At 27.8% G+C, this 25,627-nt stretch overlaps 2 protein-coding genes and 2 long non-coding RNA genes across 4 annotated transcripts; 2 read left to right on the top strand and 2 right to left on the bottom strand.

The window, feature by feature from the left end:
* The first annotated feature begins 167 nt into the window (after positions 1 to 167).
* LOC135143452 (uncharacterized) lies at positions 168 to 744 on the top strand. Its single transcript, XR_010282786.1, has 3 exons — positions 168 to 349; positions 401 to 467; positions 686 to 744. It is a non-coding gene; the product is annotated as an uncharacterized LOC135143452 (long non-coding RNA).
* A 2,645-nt stretch (positions 745 to 3,389) lies between these two features.
* On the top strand, positions 3,390 to 4,031 carry LOC135143454 (uncharacterized). Its single transcript, XR_010282787.1, has 4 exons — positions 3,390 to 3,431; positions 3,618 to 3,718; positions 3,773 to 3,858; positions 3,956 to 4,031. It is a non-coding gene; the product is annotated as an uncharacterized LOC135143454 (long non-coding RNA).
* Positions 4,032 to 7,359: 3,328 nt separating this feature from the next.
* LOC135143456 (uncharacterized) lies at positions 7,360 to 17,170 on the bottom strand. The gene is made up of 36 exons (XM_064075317.1): positions 17,118 to 17,170; positions 16,922 to 17,064; positions 16,558 to 16,613; positions 16,467 to 16,508; positions 16,268 to 16,329; positions 16,114 to 16,166; positions 15,970 to 16,061; positions 15,878 to 15,917; positions 15,779 to 15,826; positions 14,643 to 14,686; positions 14,391 to 14,484; positions 14,124 to 14,215; positions 13,941 to 14,070; positions 13,475 to 13,535; positions 13,210 to 13,294; positions 13,068 to 13,158; positions 12,491 to 12,584; positions 12,294 to 12,428; positions 11,741 to 11,837; positions 11,516 to 11,603; positions 11,415 to 11,461; positions 11,240 to 11,357; positions 10,885 to 11,006; positions 10,643 to 10,780; positions 10,103 to 10,228; positions 9,928 to 9,996; positions 9,780 to 9,875; positions 9,597 to 9,722; positions 9,322 to 9,537; positions 9,187 to 9,243; positions 8,985 to 9,125; positions 8,574 to 8,702; positions 7,917 to 7,967; positions 7,647 to 7,722; positions 7,486 to 7,578; positions 7,360 to 7,428 (listed from the first exon to the last, which is right to left on the bottom strand). The coding sequence occupies exons 3-36, from the start codon at positions 16,576 to 16,578 to the stop codon at positions 7,379 to 7,381; spliced, it is 3,024 nt and encodes a 1,007-aa protein (XP_063931387.1). The 5' UTR covers positions 16,579 to 16,613; positions 16,922 to 17,064; positions 17,118 to 17,170; the 3' UTR covers positions 7,360 to 7,378.
* An 18-nt stretch (positions 17,171 to 17,188) lies between these two features.
* Positions 17,189 to 23,338, bottom strand: LOC135143458 (uncharacterized). Its single transcript, XM_064075319.1, has 23 exons — positions 23,311 to 23,338; positions 23,199 to 23,261; positions 22,036 to 22,121; positions 21,872 to 21,969; positions 21,753 to 21,819; positions 21,580 to 21,621; positions 21,447 to 21,490; positions 21,321 to 21,377; positions 21,091 to 21,255; positions 20,926 to 21,032; positions 20,831 to 20,878; positions 20,546 to 20,654; positions 20,450 to 20,495; positions 20,288 to 20,397; positions 20,086 to 20,151; positions 19,945 to 20,025; positions 19,821 to 19,876; positions 19,612 to 19,710; positions 19,417 to 19,555; positions 18,324 to 18,408; positions 17,721 to 17,855; positions 17,410 to 17,481; positions 17,189 to 17,357 (listed from the first exon to the last, which is right to left on the bottom strand). Exons 4-23 carry the CDS (start codon positions 21,900 to 21,902, stop codon positions 17,189 to 17,191), a joined length of 1,728 nt encoding a protein of 575 aa, XP_063931389.1. The 5' UTR covers positions 21,903 to 21,969; positions 22,036 to 22,121; positions 23,199 to 23,261; positions 23,311 to 23,338.
* Between the last annotated feature and the right edge of the window lie 2,289 nt (positions 23,339 to 25,627).

The following is a 25,627-nucleotide window of genomic DNA, read 5'->3' as shown; positions in this document are numbered from 1 at the left end:
CTATTTTTAAATCTTTTTATTACTTTCCTTTTTTTGGTTTTATAATAATTTTATTTTTAAAAACAACCCCAAGTTAAATTGCTAATTTTTATATTTTATTATTACTCCTAAAATTAATGTTTACAACCTGTCTTTAAATTACTTATTATCTCCTATACTTTAATTAGCAAAGGATCATGAAGAGGAAAAAGTAATATCCATTGTACTATACAATAGTGCTGTGTTTTCTTTTTTTTCTGCAACCTTTTTGTACTTCTCCAGTTTACCTGGAAGTACTACTTTTGTTATTCGAGAAATAATTCATTTAGAGCAATTGTTATTTTTGCTGGGAGCATTGATAGTATATGAGGTCAGAATTATTGTTGTATTTCGCTGAGTTGTTAATAATTTAGATGTCTAGCACTTTTATAAAATATTATTCAGAGGAGAAAAAGATTTAGAAGACGATTCGGATCCGCTAGAAACAAGTATTCTATAAAAACCTCAGTTTTGCTATTTTTATATTAATAAAGCAAAGAAGACTAAGTTAGTGTCTTAAATTTAATTAATTTTTTTTAAAGAAAAATATTTAATAGTAATTTTATATCTGATGAGTGTAACTTGTAGTAGAATTTGCCATGTATATAATTATGTTACCGATCTAAAGCTTATGTGTAATATTATTAAACTTTTTTTTATTGAGTAGGTTTCGCTCTGAGCAGCAAGCATACCGTTAGTTAAAGGTTAATTCTGACAAAATTAGGGGATACATCTTTTTACCTGCTTTAAAAAATAGCAGCATAATAAAAATAATAAAAATAGTTTCAATTTTTTATTATATTTATTAAATTTACACATAAGCAACAGACTTCCTTTCCTCTTCCCTTTATCAAAATTATTATAGTTACAAATATCATTAAAGGGATGACGAAGCTAATCTCAGTTCTTTATTTTTTTGATCTACAAAAACTTCTTTTGTATTTTTTAACTTAAAATTCGGACCGCTGTTTACGGATATATAATTCTCTAAGCCTTTCTTAAGAAAAAAAAACTGAGTTTAATGTTGGTTTTTTAAATTTTTGGTTTCCTAGAAGACTTTCTTTTAGATGCGTGTAACAGTTATACAGTGGGCACGGCTATCTAAAGCTCAGTTACTTAACGCAAATTAAAAAACAAGCAAGTCTGCCGCTTAAGACAGGTAATTTTAAAAAAAGAAGCCACGTTTATAGTAAAAATCTTAAACGTTTTGAATATTGATGTTTTTGTTAAACTTTTAATGGGAAATCAGAATTTATAATAATAAGTTGAAAGAAAAAACTATTTAGACTAGGTTTTAAATAAAGTTATATGTTTTCGTAGAAAAAAAACACATATTTTTCGGCAAGTAACAGGAGACTAGTTGGGTGCGAAAATGATATAAAAAAAAAAAATTAAAGTTGAGTTGTTGAGTATAAGGAAACCCTGATGCAGAAATCACTGACAAAGAAATACGGAAAATGTAATCCTTATGTACAAAAATTAACCTTAAATTTTGTTCGAAACAATATTACAGTATGCCGCAAAGGGCCGAGAAGTGGATTGGTAGACAGAAACTCACTCGTCCTGAAGTTGAAGTTTTTTGGATTACAGATAAATCCTATAAAATTCCTTGAATATCGAATTTTACCCAAGAAAGAGAGAGAGAGGTTTAAACTTAATTTTGGAAGTGAATAATAAAAGAAATTAAGAACACTGTTGTCGCTTTGACGCTGAGAAGTTGATTTAAAACTTGTTCCATCTCCAATATATCAGTTTAATCCTTTTAAATTTCGATACATTCCTTTCGTACACTCTACTATATATAAGTAAAGCCCAAAAGTTTCCTATAAAAACTTTTCACAAAAAGGAGTGTTACATATGAAGTTCCGTTTAGGTCCTAACTTGCTCCCCTAAAGTGAAACTTTAAAACAATATTTATAAACTCCATTATGTTTATACAGAATAGGATAATTAGGCGTAGATACAATTATATTAAATTAGTACTCCCAAAAGTTTACCCTTATATCTTAGTTCGTATGAAAGCTAGTAGCCTTTAATGGAGTTTTAAGTGTCATCCTGATTTATTTAAGCTTTGCTAAGAGTTAAAAACAGTCTGAATAGTATAAAAGTAAAAATCAACATATAGTTTGTTAACGATACGCACCTAATTAGTTATATATATAAATAAGTGGATAATAAGTAAAGTATATAAAATTGTGTACATAAGAAAGGGGAAAAAAGGTTTTGCTAAAGCCTTCAGCTTCTTAATACTTTTTCAATAGTAATAAACACATATAATCTAATAATACCACCGTCGTTGTTGTCTTTAAAATATTTTTAGTATTCAGGGTAATTATCCTGGAGTTGGTACTGCTTTTCATAACTTTTTTTTAAAATGGCGGGTTTTAAGTGTGTTATAGAAGTGAATGAACTTAGTACGATACTTACTGTTATGATACCGTTTAAATACTAGAGGCCTAAACATATCGGGTAGCTCAGCATATTGTGTCACCGAAAAGACTTGAACTTACGAGCTAGTTAGGGTAATGCTCTTAAAGTCAAAAGAGAGAGCTATTGTTAGCCGGTAGCGTGCGCTGGCCCATGGATCGTAACTGTTCTTTTGCCAGTATTACACTGATGGATTACCTGGGAAGTCGTTTGAGGACGGCGATAATATTGCGTTGAAAAACGATAGCAAAAGCTCGATCTGGAAGGTCTTGCTGTAAAACATTGCTTTAACAAACCACGATGCGCCCATCATAACGCGTAGCAGCTAGTCTACCTGGGCAGCAGACGCTTATGCCATGATTAGCGGGAACACAACACATGGAAGTACTGCTTGTTGCGCAACGCAAGTTTGCTTCAAGCACAAAGTAAAGCATACACCATCTTGACCTCGCTTGCGCATTGTTTACGTACGACCGCCATTTTGAGAAGAGCATGACATTATTTTGTCTTCAACGGCTAGCTAGTGGTGGTGCAGTACCCTTCTTCCTAAGAAAGGAAGTTTTGCACAACCGCATAATAATTTACTAGTGACGACACGAAGGGTTAGCACTGCAGACTCTGACACAATAAGGATAGCAAGTCATTCTAGGTAGACGAGGAGCAAATCACCGTATCCACTGCGTATAGGGCATCCCCCTTTGTGTGTGGGTGGGTAGGGGAGCAGGGCGGGGGATTGTCGGTTTGAGGCACATCGCGCACTATCATACCGGGATTGTATTGTCGCAGCTCACCGATTAGATGCATTGGCGTGCAAACTCAATGTTGTGTGTCTCCGTCTCACCGACTCAGCACTCCTTTTTTCTGTATTTGACAGTTGGGTAGATTTAACTTGCCCTCATAAATTTTAGTAGATAGTGTTTGAATTCTTGAGGGATTCCCCGTTGTTAGTGGTTTCGGGGGGAGTATGCATCCTTGTGATATTGAAGGTACGGTATCAACCTACATAAAAATAACAATATTTAAAAGGCCAAAATTGGCGAAGAGTCTAAAATAGTGGTTTAGCTAATGCCCTTTCTTTTGAATGTTATTTAAAGTTAATAATTTTACAGCTGCAGCCAAAGAAATAATTGCTATATCATAATAATTGTTTCTAAGTTGTTTTTGTCTGCTAGTTTTCCTACCTCGCCAGAAAGTGAATGCCCACCCTAAGAAGGCAGGAAATCATTACTAGGGTATCAAGTCCTAGTATGACCATAAAGATAAAAAATTATTGGTTTGCTTTTTTAACTTTCTACCAGCCGTTATCGATTTTTATTTAAAAAAAAAGAATCTGAGAATACCTAATGTGGCAGAAAAAGATATTAATTGACTGCTTTCTTGCTATAAGCATTACTTAATTTAAAGCCTGCTACAGTTCGCCTAAATACTATTTATTTTCATCGAGTCATAAATTATATTATTTTTTAATAATATGTATAAGCAAAATGACGGCCACAAAATTAATTAATAGGGAAAAGACGAAATGAACTTAAACAGAAGAAACCTAGATGTAACTAATTTGGATAAAATTTGTCACCTGCTCAAACACGAAACCGTGAAGAAATATTTAATAAAAACTATGCAGGATGTTTTATAATAATTGTAACTAACAATTTGACAAGACCTGAGAGACTACCACGCTAGTCAAGGGTTCTGCTGTCTCTACCGGCTTTTAGCAGGCGCAAGAGCAAAATAATCTAATCGCTGCACAGTAATATGCAACATCTGAATACATGTTAAAGTTAAATAGTAAATTTAAACTTTTAAAGACCTAACATAAATAGTAAATTTAGGTGCCTGTCGGGCTTTCTAAAAAATACCAAACTTTTTATAGAAGTAAATGATATATTTTAGACTTTGAAAGAAAAAATTTTTATGTTAAAGGTAATTTTCCAAGTACCTTAGCTTGGTGAAATCGGGGTATTGGTATATATCTATTGTAGTTTGCTTAGTATAATTGCTATTTACAGAAGCTAGTTTGAATTTTTCCCGATATCGGAACTGTTTTTGCTAATTATTTTTACTGACTAATGACACATGGCTGGAAAATGGTCATTCGGAAATATTTAATGTATAAATTTTTTGTAATGATTTATAGCAAACTTACTGTTTTGTTTATTTTAATCTGCACGACTAGTTATCGTGCGTTCTCTTCATTAAACTTAGTTCACGTAGGCTGGAAACTATAACGAATTACAAGGCAGCTACTATGTTGGTAGTTTGGCTTATAACGCTGCTCTACTTTGCTTACATTGTTAAGTCTTATTTAACTGACGAGAATAATATTTAATATAAATAGTTTATTTATTTGTTTCTTTTCGTCGCGAATAGTTCAATGGCCCAACTGTACTAAAGCTGTAATGATATACTAAAATCAATTTTATTGAATAGCTTTGCAGTTATACTTCAACAACCATTGTGAAATTGGAGGCTTGTTGAACACATGTGACATTTATCTTAAACTAACCAAAAATTGAATTTTACAAAACTACGGTGACCGGTTAATATTGCAAATTAAAGAACCGGCGGAGATTTTAAATATGTTATAACTTTTGCATAAAAAACATACTGCAGGCCGCCACCATAGCTCACAAAAATTGCCATTGTTTGTTTCTGCCCACCTCAGCTATGCTAAAACTTAATAGTTGGCCGGGACTAGCTTTAACAAATAAATATTGAGTGATCTTAGTTAAAGTAATTCGTTTATAAATTTTGTGTTACTACCTTTGATAAATGTTAACAAGAAACTAACACACACATATAATTATTGTTAATATTTCGTAATTTCTCTCTTAACATTTGCTTTTGATTTCTCGTTTGGGAATCCGTACGGGTCCAGTTCTGGTATTCAGGCTAATAGCTCTAATGAGGAATAGCTGGTAATTTAAGGAAAATTTTAAAATTTATCATAGGCACACTCTCAGGAGCTTTTTAAGCTTCTTTCCTAGAGAGGTCCCTGATATACTGTGTCAGTGCGTCCCAAACTCCAATACACGAGTTAGCCTTCACTGGATGGTGCTATGTGTAAGTCATTGTCTTAATCTAGAAGAACAGAGCTTTGGGCTCTATTTATGTATTGTAGAACTCATGGTAGGTTTTGTAAGCTTTCTTATCTTAATACTTTAAAAACGGCTCTTACCCAGCAATAATCGAAAAACACCAATTCTGATTGTGGTTAGCTTACTTAATCTCTAATGCACCAGCATTACTTGGCCAAAGGGTGTCATAGGTGATACTTTACATCTTGTAAAAAAAAAATGTTATTAAATGGATGAGAAGTTTTCCTTTATTACAGGATAAGTTAAAGTTACCTCACTAGTTATACTGTTTTGTCTATAATACAGCGTACCTACTTTTAGGTTTAGTAATTGAAGGATTGCTATCTTCTGTGGAGCTAACAAAGAAACACCTCAGTTTTCTTAATTACGATATTATTTTAAAACCGCAATACCTTGAAAATTTGATTTAAGTAGAAGTGGAACTACTGAGATCAGAAAGGATGAGTTTACACCAGTAATACTTGAACTGCATAATGCTCTACTTTGTAAAAAATTTGGCAGAAAGTTGTCTTTGTATGAAAATATCAGATAGCTAGGTCATAAGATTTCCTGTAATATAGTTAATATGGATTAAACCAGAAGGTAAAGAGGAACCGTTTTAATCCCTGCAGTTACTAAGCTATTGGAAATTGTTATCTAAATATTAGAAAAATTTAAAAATTCTTCCTTTTACCATCCTTATTACTTTAATCAGACGTAAATCCGCCATTATTTCTTGTAGATGACTCGTACATTCTTGGGAGCGGCGCCATATATATAGAATAGTTACCTATAGTCTATATAGTAGAGGCACTATATTAATAGTACCAATAGCCCGAGTCGAAGCCGAAGCCGCTACACAAGCTACCGGTACGGTAGTACCGATACTATTACAAGCTCAGTCGAACGAGACACGATCAAGCCTGCATCCTCGGATCAAGTAATAGACCATAGGAACCATTACTCATTGAATCCACCATTGATTCTGCGGGGTCGTCTTTGCTACTAACCTTCCACAGAAACTTAATTGAGCAACTTAGCAGATTTCGTTAACGTGTTCCAGTTAATTGCGTCAGCTCTTACATTTATTTAAAAATTGTTGCTCTTTTCTACTCTTGCTCAATGATTATTAAATTATTTCAATTCAATTGTACACCAGCTTACTACGAGTGTTTCTCAATCCTTGAACATTTTTGGGAGTCAACTAACTTATACAACGAAAATTTTTATTGACTTTTAAAAAAAAAAAACCACTAGCGTCCGTACATGTAAGATAAGTTTTGTTTTGCAGGTATAACCTGCCTCCATGCCTTTTTTAAGCTTCTATTAACTTGAAGGTAAATAATAAGTTTTTAAATTTGGTAAAAAAGTATTGTTAAGGGGTTTAGACTAGGAGGTAGTGTTGATTAGCATACTAGTAACATGCTAGTAAGCCACTTACTTAAGTCCGTAATGGGATGTGGAGTATTGATACCACTCGAATAATACACTTATAAAAAAGGAAGCTGAATACTAATAAATTTTTGTATCAGTCAAAATCGTATTAAAATCTAAACATACACCAACTTCAATGTTGTAGCCAGTTTATAGTATTGAGTGTTTTCTTTCCACTAAATTCTGAAGAATCTGTAAGTTTTATACGAAGTTTAGAGAAGGAAGGGCGCTCCCTACCACTCACTAGTGCTACTGCATGCCTGCTGCAAAGCGATTTATCTATACTGCTTCCACGATCAATCGCATTGCTGCCACCTGGCTCTACGACAAAGGAATAAACGCGCGTATCAGAAGCATTAAAAAAAAACAATTTTTGGTTTATATTTTTTTTTTATAAAGAAGTTTTCTTATTCTGCTACGGATTAGCGGAAGAATTCATATCGCGGATGGCTCTCATAATCATAACGGACGCCTGAAATAAAAAGTATATAACTTTCATTGTTTTTTTAGCTTGCTTTTTTGAGTGAACCGTCTTCTTTTTCGAGAAACTTCATGGCAGCTTCACACTTTACTCTGTTCTTCAAAACCTGAAGAGCAAGTTCGCTCTTTTTAAGCTCATAAACTTTTGTTATGAATAGACGATTACTAAAAAGTGCTATTCTAACTGGATAAGTAAAATAAATAGTAAACTGCTGATCAGATCTTCAGTTGTTGTCGCGCAGAACTTTAAGATGTTGAGCAAATTGTAATACTCCTCGCATTCCAGCTAAATTTATTAAAAAAAATTATTTTCTATAAATTATTATTGATTAATGTAAAATAGAAAGTGTATCACAAAAAAATTATAAAAAGTTAATTTTGAAGCACAAAACTCATCAACTACTTAATACTGCTCAGTTAAAAATTATAATAAAGAAATTAAGCCATTGGCAATCATAATAATTGACGAATGAAACCAACTTGCTCTTGACTCAAGCCGATTCCGCCAGCATAAAAATAGTTTTTTATGCACTATTAAAATTGTAATGATTACGAATGTTATATAAAAAGTAAATTTAAAAAATGAACAAAAAAATAAAAAAGTTTTAAAGCAAAATAAAACTTATAATAAAGTTTGTTTGTTAAAAAAAGTATTTTTGAAGAAAATAAAAGTGAAGTTATAAAAAGGTTTTTATTAGCGAAGTAGAAGTAGAAGATTAATATCCTTTAAAGTAAACAAAAAAATAGTGAAAAGTTTTAATAAAAAATAGATATTAAAAAAAAACCGATAATGACGAATTTTTACTAAATAAAAGGTTTGTGATAATACTAGGAAATGTAAAAAACTACTAAGTTTCAATATCACAGTGGTCCAAAACAACATAAAACATAAATTTTTTAAAAAAAAATAAAAAGCTAAAAAAATATTTATAGCATAAAAAAATTATTAAAAAAATAAAAATACAATACAAAAGTGCTCAATTTTATATTTCATATCAAAAATAAACAAATTATGAAAAGAAGAATACGCAAACCAATCATCATCAATAAGCATATTTCAATATAAATAGTGAAAAGAAACACCAACCATAATCATTCTATAATATTTCTCATTTTAGGTCGCGAATAAAAACATACTTCGAGTGTGTCAAGCACCAATGAGTAGCATGAGTTTCCAATGAACGAATCAATGCAGCGTTCTTTGCGTTGAGAATAATCAGGACAAGTAAAAGCGCAGCCTATCAATGCTATTCGCTTCCACAAAGTCTGTTACAGTAATAATTTTTATTAAAAAGTAAAGAAATATATATTTATTGTATGCTTCGTATTATTAATATTAACAATCACTAAACAAACACACTTCTAATATACTTAAAAGTTGTGAGTTTAACAAGTAAATATTCCATGCTAATAGTAAACTTATACATTCACAACTAAATACTAACGAAACTTTTATACTAAATCATTAACATTCCTGTGAAAGTTCCTATAAATAAACCAGAAGGAAATGTTAAAGTTATCCAGTAAATAATAAAAAAATTAAGCCACCAATAGAATTTTTTTGAATATAGCATCATAGAGATTAGTGGAGAGCAAGAGCAAACGGTCGTCCAGAAAGTCAAAAAGCGGTCCAATGAACGACTGAGAAACGTCGCGGAAGCTCTCCTCGGGAGTGTCTGGACCGAGCTCCTTCGCTCAAAATTATTTTAGCAGAAAACTATAGAAAGTTAAAGGAATAAAGAAAAGTTACAATGGAGAGCGCTCCTTTTAGCAGACGAGAGACGTTTTTTTCTATGGTCGAGTCCATCTATGTATAATAAAATAATATTAATTTAATAATAGTAATAATAATAACAACAACAACAAAATAATAATAATAATATACCGTCCTGATCACGTTGATAACTAAAACTTTTAAACTATTTTCAATAGAGGCGTAATATTGGTCGAGCAGCGTCTTTAGCGCCCGCCTATTGGATTCTGAAAGCGCCGCGTAATCGTCACTGCCCTGCAGGGGGTCGTTCTTATTTTTGCTGGGAGCGGCCAAACTGTTCATCCCAGGCAAAAGAGTCACGTGGGCGCCTCGACGAGCAACTTTTTTCTAGTAAGGTGACACCAAGTGGTTAGTGAAGCGCCAAAAAATAATGAAATGTATATAACGTTCATCTCCGTTTCGATGTATATCAAATCATCAATAAGAGCCTTGATGAGAGCCTCTGATTCGCTGCTCATCACGTAAACGTTGTTTAGGGCAAAAAAGTACTCCAAAGTCCAGAACCTTAACACCTGCCAAATTAATAATATGAGCCAGTTATAGAAATAACAATCATAATAATAATAAACTTTTGGCAGATCATTATTCTGAGTATTTAAGTAAACTCGAATATTATTCACAACTTCGGAGGCGTACGTCTGGGAAGAGTTGCACACAAACTCCATCTACAGTACTATTATTATTACTATTCTTACTATTGTTATTACTTATTATGACCATTTCCAAGTCTAGTTTTGTACGTGTTTCTGTTTCTTTCCAATCCAAAGTCCGCAGAATTTTATATGTCTTTCAAAATTATAAAAGTCAACATTTAATAAATATCAAAAATTTATGTATATATAATAATAATAATGGTCATAATAACAAATAGTAATAAACATTATTTGGGTACTTCATTGGCAAAGCAGAAAAAATCCACCACTGAGGAAGAGTGTTTGATAGTTAGCGTGTCGGTGGCCTCGAACGTACTTGATTGGTTGATGGCCACGGCGCGCATGATCCATTCCTTTGCTAAGTTCTTCACAGCAAACAATGAATATTTTTTAGCGGAGAACAATAAAGTTTATAGCAAAATCAGACTTTTTATATATTAAAAATTCATTAAAAGTAATCAAACTATTGTCTGCATTAAATATTTACTTCTTCATTTTTCTTGCAAAACTTTAAAAAATTTTTTAGTTATTATTATTCAGCTATTATATATTATTTTGTTTTTTTCACTATAAAATTGATAAACATTTTACAGCCAGTAAAAAAATATTCTGTTTTGTAGGTTTCTTTGTGGAAAAATTAGCCAATACGAAATAGCTCCCCATCTAATGTAACCAATGATAATTTTCGAATCCAATCTTTACAACTCCCCAATATTTTATACATGTTTCACAATTTTTTATGTATAAATATATATTAATATTTTATAATTTTTGTATACCGAACTTCTAAGCATCCACTGCTTGATGACTGGCTCAAACTCGATGAAGATTGGAGCAAAGTTGACCTCTCCGATGTAAGAAAATTCATTTTCGATTTCCTTCAGCTTCAAGTAAACTTCTATTAAGCACGGATCTTTCTAGAATAAATAATAATAATAATAGTCCTATCCATAAGGACATATAAGATCGTATTTAAAAATTATACACTTTTTATTATGAAAGCAGAGTATATAGAGTTTGCCTTGTCGCTGTAGGAAAGATATTCCAAAAGTTCCAGCGAGTAGGACTGAATGAAGCACTTCAAGTTAAGAAGAAGAAGATCAATACACGAATAAAATGGTTCAGAGAAGTATTGCTTGTCGTCTACATATGATAATAATAATAATAATAATAATAATAATAATAATAATAATAATAATAATAATAATAATAATAATAATAATAATAATAATAATAATAATAATAATAATAATAATAATAATAATAATAATAATAATAATAATAATAATAATAATAATAATAATAATAATAATAATAATAATAATAATAATAATAATAATAATAATAATAGTAATAGTAATAGTAATAATAATAACCGCGAAGCTCCAAAAATATTAGGTTGCACAAATTTAAGAGTTCTACCGCTTCCATGCGGCCACTTTTATCAGCTCGAATAGTCCCTCTCAACTGCACGTATTTTTCCTGACAAGAAGTCTAAATAATAATAATGATAATAATAATCACAAATTGAAAAATAAGAAAAAGCTGTACAAATAAAGCTTCCTTTAGTTTTTCTATAAGTTCGTCGGTAAAAATTCCTGTGGGCCAAAAGCAATAGAAGGTCAAGAAAAATAATGAATAAAAATTACAACCAGCAGCCACGAGGAATTCGTGGGATAAGCTGTACATGCTGATGGCCTCTGAGATGCCTCCACGACCGTACGGGAAGTAGTTCTTATACTTGTTTATTTATATATATAATAATAATAATAATAATAATAATAATAATAATAATAATAATAATAATAATAATAATAATAATAATAATAATAATAATAATAATAATAATAATAATAATAATAATAATAATAATCAACATGGGAGATTCGATTTTCTATTTGCTGAAAAATTTCTTTGACAGCTGCGTGACAGGACTCCTGTTCTTCTGGAGTGGCCAGCCAAAGACTTCTTTCTCTGAATAGAAGCAGCCAATAAAAATTAAAAAAATGACAGTTCAGTCAATCAGCTTTAGAGGAGAAAAGTAAAAACGTTAAATCTTATACTTAATAACTTTTACTAATAATATTAGGTACTGAAAATATTCCAAAAAATTTTTTATAGTTTCAGGAATTTTTATATTTATTGAATATTTGAGAAAACTTTTTTATACTTTTTTAGATAATATTAACTTATTTTTTGTAAATATGAAGAAATATTTATAAATCAGTTGTATTTATATAACACTAGTATAAATAAGTTTTCAGTTCATAATAAAACTATCAAAAATTATTATAAATAATTTTTGTGAAGACAAGTTTACAGAATATTTTAGTAGTAACCAAAAAAAACTTTTACAACCTTTTTTTTACTGGCAATAAAAAGTTTACTATATGGAACAATTTTTATAAAATAGTTAAAAAAATACAAAACTTTATATAATTATTATGAAAGTCTGAAGCGTTTTGATTGGTAGTTCTGTGCATATCACAAAGCAGCTCAAGCGATGGTTGGTAGAGAGCAAACCAATCAAGAAAGTCTTCAGAAACTTTACAGTTTTTTGCTAAACTTTTGAAATAATGTACTCCTTATCAATAAAAATAATGAAAACTTTGGATATTAGAGGTTACCTGAACTTTCCTTTGAGCTTTTTAATAATAATTGTTAGCGTATAGTACAAACTTATTCCATAAAGTTCTCCGAAGCAAAGCAAAGCATGAAGGCCTTAAATATATATAAAAAGTTTAAAGAAAGAAGTTTATTATATTAGAAAATTTAACAAAAAGTGTAATATATATAAAAATATATATAATAGTAATATAATAATAACATTTTATGGATAAAATATAAATAAAAGCCATAAAAAGTTATATTAAACAGAAAAGGATATATGAATAACAGTACTGGAAACTTTATTATACCATAAATTTTTGTATATAATAATAAAAGCAATAAAACTTTTTTATTTTATAAAAAATAAAGTTTAGTATAAAGAAAGCAAGAATTTCTTCGTATACGAAAATCTGAAAACGTAACTTTTTTCTACAGAAATGATTGCAATAATAAAAGTTTATACAGAATTAAAAAAATAAAAAAATATATATAAAAATATTTAAAAAGTAAAAAACTATAAAGTAATATACTTAAGGATATCAAAATATAAAGGAAAAACAAAAAATAAATAAAAGTCTGTAATATAAAACTTACAAGCTTGCGAACAAAAAAATTTTGAAAGCATAAAAAGTAGTGCATTCATATTTTCATAATAATTTTCTACTTCCTCTTTTTGGGGAGAGTGCTGGAATAATTAATGAATATAGTAATAATAGTAATAATAATAATAATAAACCTTTAAGGAGTCTTCGATTAACTCCGAAAAGTTTACCTTTTCGTGTCTGCTTTTCTTTTTCTTCTCAAATTTTGATAATGACAAGCTGTAAATTCATAAAAGTTTCGTATAAAATAATAATAATAATAGTAATAGTAATAGTAATAATAATAATAATAATAATAATAATAATAATAATAATAATAATAATAATAATAATAATAATAATAATAATAATAATAATAATAATAATAATAATAATAATAATAATAATAATAAATGAGACCTTGCTTGTCTTTCTTTTATATGTTTATGAAGTTGACCAACAATAATAGAGTACAAGCCCTCTATAGTGATAATAATAATAGTAATAATAATAATAATAATAATAATAATAATAATAATAATAATAATAATAATAATAATAATAATAATAATAATAATAATAATAATAATAAGAATTAATAATAAAGTTTTCTATTTTAGTTTCTTGCATTATTATTATTGCTTGTAAATTTATTGGTGACCCTTTCGTTTCCAGTAAAATCATTGGTTACTTGTTACTGTACTTTTGTCCCAGTGGTATATACTTATTATTTAAACTTTTCTTATATAATATACATTTTCTAAATATTAAACATATCATTATTTTTAGAAATGCAATTATTATTATCATTATATTAAGATATTATGCATATTCACAATTTTCTTTGTTTTACTATATTTTTGTGAATATAAGTAATAATAAGAACTGTCTAAATGGCTTTTCTCATGCTCGTCGCGAACTTTTTCCAATAACTTTTCAAGATCTTCCAAACTTTTTTTACTCCAGTAATGATTATTCGTCGAAATGCTCATCTCCACTAAAATATCGTGCCATTTCTATGATCATAACAACAACAATAATAATAATGGTAATGATAATAATAGACAACCTTTCCAACGTTTATTTCTTGCAGAAGAAACTCCAACTCAAACTTTTTATAACTCTTATAATCTTCATGCATACTAAAAATAGTAACTATTTCTAAAATATAACAATAATAATAATAGTAATAATAAAAATAGTAATAATAGTAATAATAATAATAGTAATAATAGTAATAATAATAATAGTAATAATAATAATAATAATAATAATAATAATAATAATAATAATAATAATAATAATAATAATAATAATAATAATAATAATAATATACGCGTTTCCCTATCGACTACTGGAGGATTCTTATCCGTTACGAATATTCTGTTAAGCAAAAAATTTTTCTTGTCGTCTTCTTGATAATATTTTTTCTGTTAAAAAAGTTTATTATTAAAAAAATCTTTGATAAGACTTATATACTCAAATAAAAAAATATTGTAAAACATTGTTACAGATAAACTCGAAACTTTATTAACTTTGATACGCCAAAAATATCCCATAAAAAAAAAAACTTGTATAAAGTTTTTACCTTCAAGCGGTGCGGGTGTCCAAATTTTAGTGAAATATGTTCTGCTGCAGTTCATAAGAAAAAAAGTTTAGCCATTTTTGTTATTATTATTATTTTTACTCTTTTTATATTAAAATTTGTTAACTTTATTATTATTGTCGTTAAGAAATTCATTATATTTCAGTTGTGTTCCTAATAAATTTATTAATATAAAAGCATTATTTTTTATGAACTTTTTGTAACTTAGAATTTTTTATTATTCTTTTTTATTCATTATCATATTACTTCTCTTTAGTAATATGCTTTTGTGTTTTTTATATTTTACTTATAAACTTTATATGTAGAGTATTATTTTTTTACTTAAAATGTATTATTTATTAATGCATCAATATTTATTATAGTTCATATTTTATTATATTTATATATTTTCTTATCTTTTTTATATATATTTTTATATTGTTATGTTTTATTATTACCAGTTTTATATCATTATTATACTTTCTTATATTTCTTACTAGCAGCTATGCTCATTATTATATATATTCTATTTAATTAGTAGCACTATTTATTATATTTACGTAGTTTTTTGTATTGTTGTATAGAGATATGATATACTTTTTTGTTCATTATTATTATTGTTACTTTTATAGTTATTTTATTTCTTTACTTTCATGCTTGCCTTGTTTCTTCATTATATTCATAATAGTTTTTAATATATTTCATTATTTCTATATTGTAATATTTACTTTTATATAAACTTTATATAACTTTATAATAAATTTATGATAAACAACTTTTATAAACTCCATATTGATAAAACGACTTTTCTATATTTACTTATATATTTTTCTAATTAATAAGGAAATTATACTTTTATATAATTCTTATTATTTATTTTTTTACTTTTTATTATTGTTTGAAGTATATAATATACTTTTATATATTTACTATTATATATTTTACTAAAATAACTTTTTTGTAGTTGTTTATATATAAAATATATACTTTCTATAGTTATATAATATATTTCCTATTAATACACGAAACTTTTGCCACTCGTTTTATTTCTAATTACATTCATTAAAAATATTGAAGAATTTTGAAAACCCAATAATTTTTTCCTGTTTTTTTAATGAATATTTAAATATATAACGCACCGAATTTATGTTTGTTGTGTTTTTCCTTCTTCTTTAGTTTCTTTTCCTCTAATCAATTATAATAATCACAATAATAATGATGATAATAATAATAAATACTTTTAGTGTCCGTTTTTTTACTTGCAAGCGCCTCTTCTCCCTTAAAAAATAATGATAATATTAATAATAATAACCATAATAAAAAGTTTTGCCTGCCGATGCCCATCAAAAAGCTGTGCGAGCATGTAACTTCCGGTAGTGGACAAAAGTATGAACTTCCGCTCAGGAGCCTCCAATCCGAGTCCTGGGAAAAAAGAACTGAAAAAAAGTATATAATCGGATAAACGCTAACTTACCGCTCACTTGGGCATAGCCAGCCAGTGAGAGAAGCGAGTAGTTGAAATGGCAGCTTCATTATTATTTATTAATATTATTGTTATTTATTATTTTTATTTCCTTTTATTATTACTTCTCATTATTATTACTATAATTATATAGTAAACTACTTGCCTTATTCCGACTTTCATTCTGCCTTCAGGCTTCATGGTGTAATAGTTTTCTAAAACTAGCATCTTTTTATGTATATTATTATTATTATTGTTATTATTATTATTATTATTATTATTATTATTATTATTATTATTATTATTATTATTATTATTATTATTATTATTATTATTATTATTATTATTATTATTATAAAACTAACAGAAGAATCGCGCTGGTGTAGAAAAAGCTCGGCTGCCGGTATCTAAAAATAGTGAAGCGCAAGAACCAATAACATGATGTTATAAGAGTACTTGAAGAGTAGCCACAACCATCTTCTTCACTTTTCTCTTGCTTACAAGCGTACTGCCTTGATGGTTTCGTTATTATTATATTAGAAAATATCAGTAAAAGTAATTATAATATAATAATAAAAGTTTAATAATTATTGTATTATTGTAATATTTCGAATATATATAATAAAAGTTTCATTAAATTATTATTACTTCTACTGTTTGGAGAACTTTTTTATAGCAAAGAGCAATAAATAATTATGAAAGAATTAGTAAAAGAAATAATCTAATAAGTAGTTTCCTGAAAAAGAGTATTTATTAATGGAAATACATAAAAGAGTTATACAATTTATATTATAAAATATTCTTTATCATTATTCATTACTTCGTTCGGTTTGCTGCTGTTCGTGCGACACAACTTTTATGCTAAATAGCACATGTGGATTATTAATTAGAAAACTAAACGGCCGGCAAAAAGCATCGTTTTTAAAAATCAGCGAAGTGAGCTGGAATGTCGGGGATTCGTAACTGTTATATGAGTGGTAATAGTAATAATATTAATGATAATAATAATAGTAAACCTTTTTTCCCCAAACTTTATATAAATACTCAACGGGCGATCGTCACGGTGAAGGTAAGAAACGTCCAGCAGCTAAACCAAAACAAAAATAATAAAAAGTAAAAAAAAAAATAAAAAACATCCCGAAAGAACGGTCAAACTCCCGGAAATAAGACACGTGGTCGCCCGCAGCGTCCTGGCCAATAGGCTTCCGGTGCTTTTTTTCTTCCGCGTCAATACTCGTGTTTGTCTCACGTGCTCTCTTTTTTCCGCCAATCATGATTGCATTCAAGTATCACAAAAAGTAGTTCTACTTGTAGCCGGCGATATTCTGCTGGACCTTATTATAAAGTTCGCGACAGTTTTCTTCTTCAAAAAGTTTCCATCTAAAATATTTATTATTATCATTATTATTATAACACTTTTATTTATTATCGATGATTCGCTGTTATCTCCCTTCAGAAGTTCCTCGTTGTTATGATTACTATACTATTCACTATTTTTTTATAAAGAGCGAGAGTTTCATAATTATAAATACTGTTATATTAATGACTTCATATATATTTTTTCATTAGATTTCTGTTTCTCTTTATGTTTATATGTATAACTGTTATTATAATGAAACCTTTCGTAGTTTTCTTTCATGCTTGATTCCGTAAAGACCGGATGCATGTCGTTTTGAGCTACAGAAAGGCGAGTTCGGATTATTTCATAATAAAAGTCCGGCCTTTTATTGAACAATTGAAGTTCTTCTAAAACACTATTAGAAAAAAAAAATGTAGAATACACAAATTATAAAAACTTTACAAAAAGTAAATTTTATTTACTTAATAGAACAGTAAAACATAAAAAAAAATTGTAACAAGTTTATTATATAAAAAAAACTTAAAAAATATAATAAAAGTTTTACTAATAAAAATAAAAATCGTATAATTTAATGAATATATTTAACCAATCAAAATTAAAAAAACAATATACATTCATTATAAATCCATTAACTAAACTTTTTTATACACTCAAGAACCAGCAAAATTTTTAATGAAACTTGTTAAACATAAAAAAATAAAAAATATAATAAACATGTTTATTTGAAAAATAAATGTATAAGAATAATTGTGAATAATAAAAAAAAGTTAAAGTTTTTCAATCTTATTTGTATAAGAGAAGTCAATCAAAAAGAGGAAATAAAAACAATAAACCAATTAAATAGGAAAGAATCAATTTTTGCCTGTTGTAGTGCTCCGCATCGGAAACTTTGAAGGCGCTTTGCAGCATTTGCAGTGAAACGTTGCTGAGTAGGCTCCAGTTTCTCCCTGAAGGTGCAGTGAATGCAAAAAAGTTAATGAAAAGTATAAAATAAAGAACTCTTTTATAGGAAAATGTTTAATCAGACTAGAAAAATTATAAACATGAATAATAAAATATTGTAAAAATAAAAAAAAATCTATAAATATTGTTATTATTAGAAATAATATCAATACTTCATGAAAATAATTAATAAAATGAAGAAGAAAAGTTTATATAAAAATAAAATATTGAAAGTTTTGTAAAAAGTAATATAAAAAAGTTTTTCACGACACACAAAGTAAATCTTCATGATAAAAATAAAAAAGTTTATAAAGTGGTGAAGTTTAACAGAAAGAAAATTGTGTATCCTTTAAAAAAGATTTTTAATAAAACTAAATTATGTAACAGTGTAAAAATAAAGATAAAAAACTAAAAATATCATCAAAAGTAAAGGAAACTGTAGCACAAATAATAATTATAATAGTAAAACTAAAATATTATAAAAGTATATAAATTTAAATAAAATAATAAAAGTTTAGCCACGTGGAAAAATAATGATAAGTGAAGGAGAGGAATAAAAAAAGTAATAATTTTTTGTTGTGCGTCCAATTCAAGGCAAATGAATTTCGTTTATTTTTTAACGCAAACTAAAGAATGCACATGAAGATTTAAAAAAATTATATAATTCATTAAAAATAAAGAAAAAAGTTTCAACGGGTAAAAAAAGCGCCAAATAGTAAACTGCATTAATTAATCAGTGGATAAAAATTTTAAAACGCCAATCATAAAATAACCAATGAAAAGGAGTTAAGAGTTATATAAACATTGAGCCAATAAAATAACGAGAACATAAAGAGATAAGAAATGGACGAAAATGTTGCGCATTAGTAAACACATTGGTAACTCAAACTAACAGGAAAAAAACTGGCCATTCAATAAAAGTATAGTATCGAATCAAAATTGATAGTGAAGAAATAGCCAATCATAGAGAAGAAAAGCAGTAAAGTTTTCCCAAAAGCGAATCGATGACTGACCTTGATAGACGTGGTTCCAATCAAAACACTCATAAGCCTCGTTAAGCTCCTCCAGAGCTTTCTTTCTTCTGCTCAGGTCGTGCTTTTCAGTAGCTTTAGAGCTCGAGTAGGAAGAACTTTCCAGAATCCCTAAAAGTTGCTTCAAAATAAAACTCACTACTAAAATATTCATAATAATAATAATAAAAGCAGAACTTCATCCGTAAAAGTTAAAGAAAAGTTCACACTAGAAACAAAGATCGCCACAAACTTCCGTAACCATTCTAGGAACAGTTCTCCTTTATCGTCTTTTAACTTTGCCAATAATAATAATAATAATAATAATAATAATAATAATAATAATAATAATAATAATAATAATAATAATAATAATAATAATAATAATAATAATAATAATAACAGACCATTTTTCGAGCTTTAGAAAGCTCTTCATAGTTTTGAGTGGATTTCGATAAAAGTCCTTTTAGAAGAACATAATAAAGAAATGATAAAAACAGAAAACCTTTCTTAACAACACTAATAAAACACCTAAACGGTTGTGCTGCCGCATGGCACACTTTTGTAACGTGTTATAGAAAATAAGAAGAAAGTCTTCTGGCGAAGTGTAACCTGAATTATAGTGAACACAAAAAATACAAGAAGATTATTTAGCACTATAAAAATGAGTACCGGCAGCAACCATTTCTGAGGCACTTTTAGCTAAAAAGTTCTTTGTATAGTCGTGCAACGCATACACTATTCATTGTTATTATTATTTATTATTATTATTATTTATTATTATTATTATTATTATTATTATTATTATTATTATTATTATTATTATTATTATTATTATTATTATTATTATTATTATTATTATTATTATTATTACCAAAGAGAAAGTCCGTGGCATCGGGGCGAAGGAAGTCCAGCTCTTCAAAATTTACTTCAAGCTCGGTTTCATTCTTTGAAAAATCGTCCACCTCAGATGAACAGTTCTTTCTTTCATTATTGTTATTACTATTCTTAATATTACTTTTAATAGAAAAGTTACGTTAGTTGCTTTACTTCTCTCATTGTCATCAGTTTTGGTTGCTTTTCTAATAAAAAATATATACTTTTTTTGATTATTCTCTTTAAAAAGTATAACCGGGAAGAACGGGAACTTCGCCAAACTTGGAGCGCATCAAATCCTCTATCGCTTCGTCTTCGTTGGCGCTAATAATAGAACGAACAGTCTTCTTATGCAGCTCAAGAATCTGGTTTGATAATAATAATAATAATAACATAGTCACGCAGAGACTGCACTGTTATTGGCGTTTTGCACGTGGCCAGTGTAGCTAAACTTTTTATGCTTATGTTTATTGGCGAAGGTTTTTGTTATACTAGTTTATTATTATAAAGTTTACTATCAAAGTTTTGCCAGGCACAATACCTCTTTGTTCTTTGCAGTTCGGTAGTTTGCTACGTACTCCTCTACAAACTGTAAAGCATTATTATTAATATTGTTATTATTGAAAGTATTATTACTTTAGTTTCAATAATATATAAATCAATCAAGTCTTTCTCGTACTTTCCACTTGCGCTCAACTTCTTTATTTCAAGAAGCGGTTTTCCAATTAAAGGCAGTGCAAATGCTTGATAATAATAATAATATAACAATAATAATAATAATAGTAATAGTAATAATGAAACCTTCTAAAGGTGATCTTATTAGTATGCTCAACGATATTTCGCTGTAAACGTTACTTTGGCCCGACGAAATATTCTCTTTTCTCCAGCGACTTTCCACGAGACCAAGCAAATCACGTGCGAAAATACCCTCGGGGGCAGTCATAGTGATGCAAACTTGCTCATTTACTAAAATGAAAACAGTTTTATTAACGTGAAATGCTTGTAATAATAATAGTAATAAGAAAAGTTACAATAAACGGTTGCTTCGAGGTAATTTTCTTCAAAAGAAACTTCAAAAACAATATTTTCTTATATATTAAAAACTTTTAGAATAAGAAAGTAATATACACAGCAAATTATATTCAGTTTAGTTGTACTCTGCTTTTGAGTGTTTTTTAGTTCCTTTAGTTTCTCAGTGGTACTATAGTTTACAATAATATAATTATAATACAACATAATAATAATCATAATCATAACCATAATAATAATAATAGTAATCATAATAACAACCCTTTCGGGGAGCGCATCTGCAGAGCAACGCTACTTTTTCTCCTTAAAGTTCAAAAAAGTTAAAACGTAAAATATATTTTTTTTTAAAAAGTTTAAGCTAATTATTAAGTCGGTAGAATATTAAAAATATAGAGATAATTTTTGAATTTTTTTCAGTAGTTACTATAATAAACCTTGAAAAAGCGTCACCGACAGGACCGAATCCGCGAAGCGCAAATGCATTTTCTGAGACAAGCTCTCCTTTATTTTTATTATTACTATTATTTTCTTATTTATTTTTATTTTAAGTTACGTGAACTGCCACGAATGGCGTATAAATTCATCGATAGATCTTCTACATGACCAAAAAGTTCCTCATATTTATACTTTACCAGGGATATAAGTTCGTCTCTAGGAGTAATATAATAAATTTTATAAAACTTATAAAAGTAGTGATACTAATAAAAAAAATACAACCCTTTTATATCGGAAGGGAGCAAAAAGTTAAGTTCTTCTCCACCTGGACACCTGATTATTACTTCTTCTTTAAACTCCTCTTGAGTCTTTAATTATATATTGAAGAAAATATAATTAATCTTCCTCCTCTGTTGTCAATTATTATGTAAATTTGAAGTAATGTAAAAAAAAAAAAAATTAAATTTCATAAAGTTGTAGGGTAAAAAGAGTATTTTTTTTTAAAATAAAGTAAAAAATACAATTCTTTTTCTATAATAATATAAGTATGAGCTCTTTAAAAACTAAAACAAATTAAAACTTCGTTTGAAAAGTTTTTTATCATTCTTTTTAATATATTTATTAATTAATTATTAAAAATAGAAATTTATCATAACTTCAATTAGCTAAAAGAACTAATATAAGTTTATTCAGGTATATTTTAAAAAAGATCTAGTAAGCTATGACTTATTTTAAATTAAACATCTTTCGTATGTTATTAGCTTTGTCTATGCATAGTACTTTTTTTATTTTCACAATTTTATTTTAAAAGTAAAAATATTATGAATTTATTTTTTTAGAATAGAATAAGTGGGAGTGTCATTTTTCTTAGAAAGTGTTCTCTTATATACTACCTTTTGTAAAAAAGAAATCTTTTTCTAATTATATTATAGTTAGCAGCGAATTATTTTAACTTTATTTAGTTAATTTAACTATTTACCTTATTTTTTTCAAGTCCAGTATAAAAATAATAATTTAAATAATTGTCTTTTTTTTAAAGTACCGCTTTAAATAATATGCTTCCTTTTTCATTTCGGCAAGTAATTTTTATTTAAATAAAATTTTTAATTTAACAAAATTCTCTAAAATTTGCACAGGGTAATATTTTTTAATAGTAAAACTACAGTTAACTTTTGGGGTGAGCAATTTATTTTTTATTTTTAAGCTAAAAACTTTTGTAAATTTTCTTTATCAAATATACTGAAATGTTATAATAAAAATTGTTATGAGCTTCTTTATATGACGCTGACCGCTAGAAATTTATATATATATGAGTCAATTTACCTTTTATGTTGAAATTAACTCTAATATACACCTAAACTGGTAGACAAACTATATTCTATTAGATATCTACAAAGTCAACTTTTTACCTACTTTAATTTAAAGAATGTTATGTTTATAATTACGTTTTCCTCGACTGAAGAACTAATTTCAGAAGAGGAAGAAGTTGATTTGTTGACAAGTTCAGGCTGTGGGCATAGTTATCAAAAAATATTCAATTGGAATTAAGAAAAATACTTCTTTTTGAAAATGAACAGTTTTCTTTGGTTTCTAAATTATTGAAAAATAAACGGTATCCACTTAAAAAAATAACTTTTATGGTCACCTCTTTACTTTCTTCTTCAGAGTATTCTTCCAGCTATTTTACCAAATAGAAATATATAAACAAAAGTATTAGGACATAAGTATTTATAATAATAATTTCGGAGGATATATTCTAAAGGTAAAGAAGTCTTGGGTAACCTCTTTAGAACTTGAACTTTCTTCATAAGTGTAGTCTTCGGAAGTTGAGGTAGTTCCAGACTTATATATAAATAGTTCAATAAAAGTAAATATATATGTATTTTGGTAAAACCTAAAATCCCTTTTGTCTTTTGCTTCATAAAGGATAATAAAAATATAATACGTCTTACTACATAAATTATGAGATCCAAAGTATTATGAAAAGTTTCTCCATAAAAAATAATAAATTCTAATATATTTTACAGTCTATAACGACCGTAGTATTATCCGAAAATCTTATTAGAGCTAACTTTCAAATCTTTTCATTTAGAAATTTGCATATTTGTTTTATAATAGAGAGTTAAAATGATAGCTACTTTTTTTTGTTTATAATTTATAAGTATATCTATTAAATTTTTTTATCTTAAAACAATCAAGTATATAAATTATATTTAAAGGAAACTATTAAAATAAAAAAGTTGTTAACTCTAACCGGGTCATCCATGGAGGCGGAGTTTCCTTTTTGTTGTTCTTCATGATTTTCAGAACTTATTGAAGAGGAATCATTTAAAAATTCTTTGGATGTTGATTTGCTCATAGCACTAAGTAAACTGAAAAACGAAGGCTTCCCTTAACGAAGTAGAAGTAGAACTTTGCTACTTTTTTTTACTATACTAAGTTAATTGAAAACTAAGCTACTTATAGTTAATAAAAACTTGTTCGTTAACACAAAGTTTATTATGCAAGCTGAATTATAATATTTATAATAAACCCGGTTTGTTGATAAATTTAACCCACTTATCTATTACCCACTACAAAAAAGGTCGATAAGCAAAATTAAAAATTTACTACTTTAGGTTACCCTAAGCACCTATAAGCTTTATATCACACGCAAATTAGCTGGTGGTGGGAGTAGTATTTGTATGATTTTTCTAAACTTTTTATACCAAAAAGAGTGTACTTCTAAATAAATAAATAGTTTTATTAGAGGTTCCTTTTAACTTTCGATCGCAAAATAAAATATCCAATTCTGTTTATTGTTTAAACCACAATATGTCGATTAGTCAAGAGCGTACGTTCTAAAAAGCAATTTATTTGCCTAAAGCTAATAGCAGTGAAAAAAAAGGTATGTTTAAAAGTGGTTCATAAAGGCAAGCTACTGTGCAAAATAATAATATATAAAATGATTAAAATTGCGTGCTCTGCACTAAGCTACGTGTGTAGGCTCCGGCAAACTTCTTTTAAGACAGTCAGATAAAGTTTCATACTCCTCGTGCAAACCTCATTCTTCTCATTCTCATTTCAGTCTTTAAGTCGACTTAGTGTGTTGAAGCGTATTAATTGTCTGTTTTTTACTTCTGCAATCTTTCAAGCCTACAATGATGACAATTTTGGGGAAATAATTATTAAATTAATGGTGGTTTAATATTAATATGCTGCTTATGTATAATAAGCCGGGTATAAATAAGATCGTCATCTCTTCAATGGAGGCTAACAATTAAAATGAGGAAGATAACAATAAGAAACCTTCGAAGGGTATAAAAAAGTAAGGCGCTACTCGAACTAATAAAAAACACAAGCCAACATAAAACTTAATATGTCCTACAAGAGATTAAAAATTGAATGATTATAAGTTTCTGATAAACTACCCACTGGATTAAAAAAATTTTTTTATAAAGCGTTAGCCTCGCGTTCCAATAATTGTTAGGACCCAACTTAAAGATTTCAATTAAAAATTAAGCCAAAGAATCTGCTACCAGGAAATTATTAATTCAGTGAAGTCTTTTAAATCTGCTGCTATGATCTAGAACTTCTTTGATCAAATTAATTTTAGTTGCTATTAATGCATTTTCAGTGTTCATTATTATATATTCTTTTTAACTACTCAAATAGAGCTTTGAGATTTATTTCCTAAAACAAGAGTTTAATTCTCTTACCTTCTCTGTAGTAAGTGCATTTCTCTTAGTTCTTCCTCGAATTCCTTTTTCCCTACTGTTTCCAGTTTCAAATTCTTATTTTATTTTAAGATCTTTCGCCAGAGCACAACTTTTGATTCAGTTGTGTCTTAGCCCATTTATGATTTAAGTTCTTACTTGCAATTTTTTTTTCCAGA

Source organism: Zophobas morio, unplaced genomic scaffold (assembly GCF_036711695.1).
Source record: "Zophobas morio isolate AGI-343-1 ecotype UQ-CSIRO unplaced genomic scaffold, CSIRO_AGI_Zmor_V1 ptg000059l, whole genome shotgun sequence".
NCBI classification, from domain to species: domain Eukaryota; kingdom Metazoa; phylum Arthropoda; class Insecta; order Coleoptera; family Tenebrionidae; genus Zophobas; species Zophobas morio.
The sequence above is the reverse complement of the archived record's forward strand: the minus strand, read 5'-3'. Positions and strand labels throughout refer to the sequence as shown.

Excerpts from the sequence above, each read along its gene's own strand:
- LOC135143456 (XM_064075317.1), bottom strand. The coding sequence starts at position 16,578 with ATGGTTGTGGCTACTCTTCAA. Across the intron at positions 16,167-16,267 it reads AGAATGAAAGTCGGAATAAG|CTGCCATTTCAACTACTCGC; the intron begins GCAAGTAGTTTA and ends ATAATAATGAAG. Across the intron at positions 12,429-12,490 it reads AAGCTCAAAGGAAAGTTCAG|TTTAGCAAAAAACTGTAAAG; the intron begins GTAACCTCTAAT and ends TTATTTCAAAAG.
- LOC135143458 (XM_064075319.1), bottom strand. The coding sequence starts at position 21,902 with ATGAATTTATACGCCATTCGTGGCAGTTCAC. Across the intron at positions 20,398-20,449 it reads AGAGAAGTAAAGCAACTAAC|AAAGAACTGTTCATCTGAGG; the intron begins GTAACTTTTCTA and ends CAATAATGAAAG. Across the intron at positions 19,711-19,820 it reads TTTCTAAAGCTCGAAAAATG|TTAAAAGACGATAAAGGAGA; the intron begins GTCTGTTATTAT and ends TTATTGGCAAAG.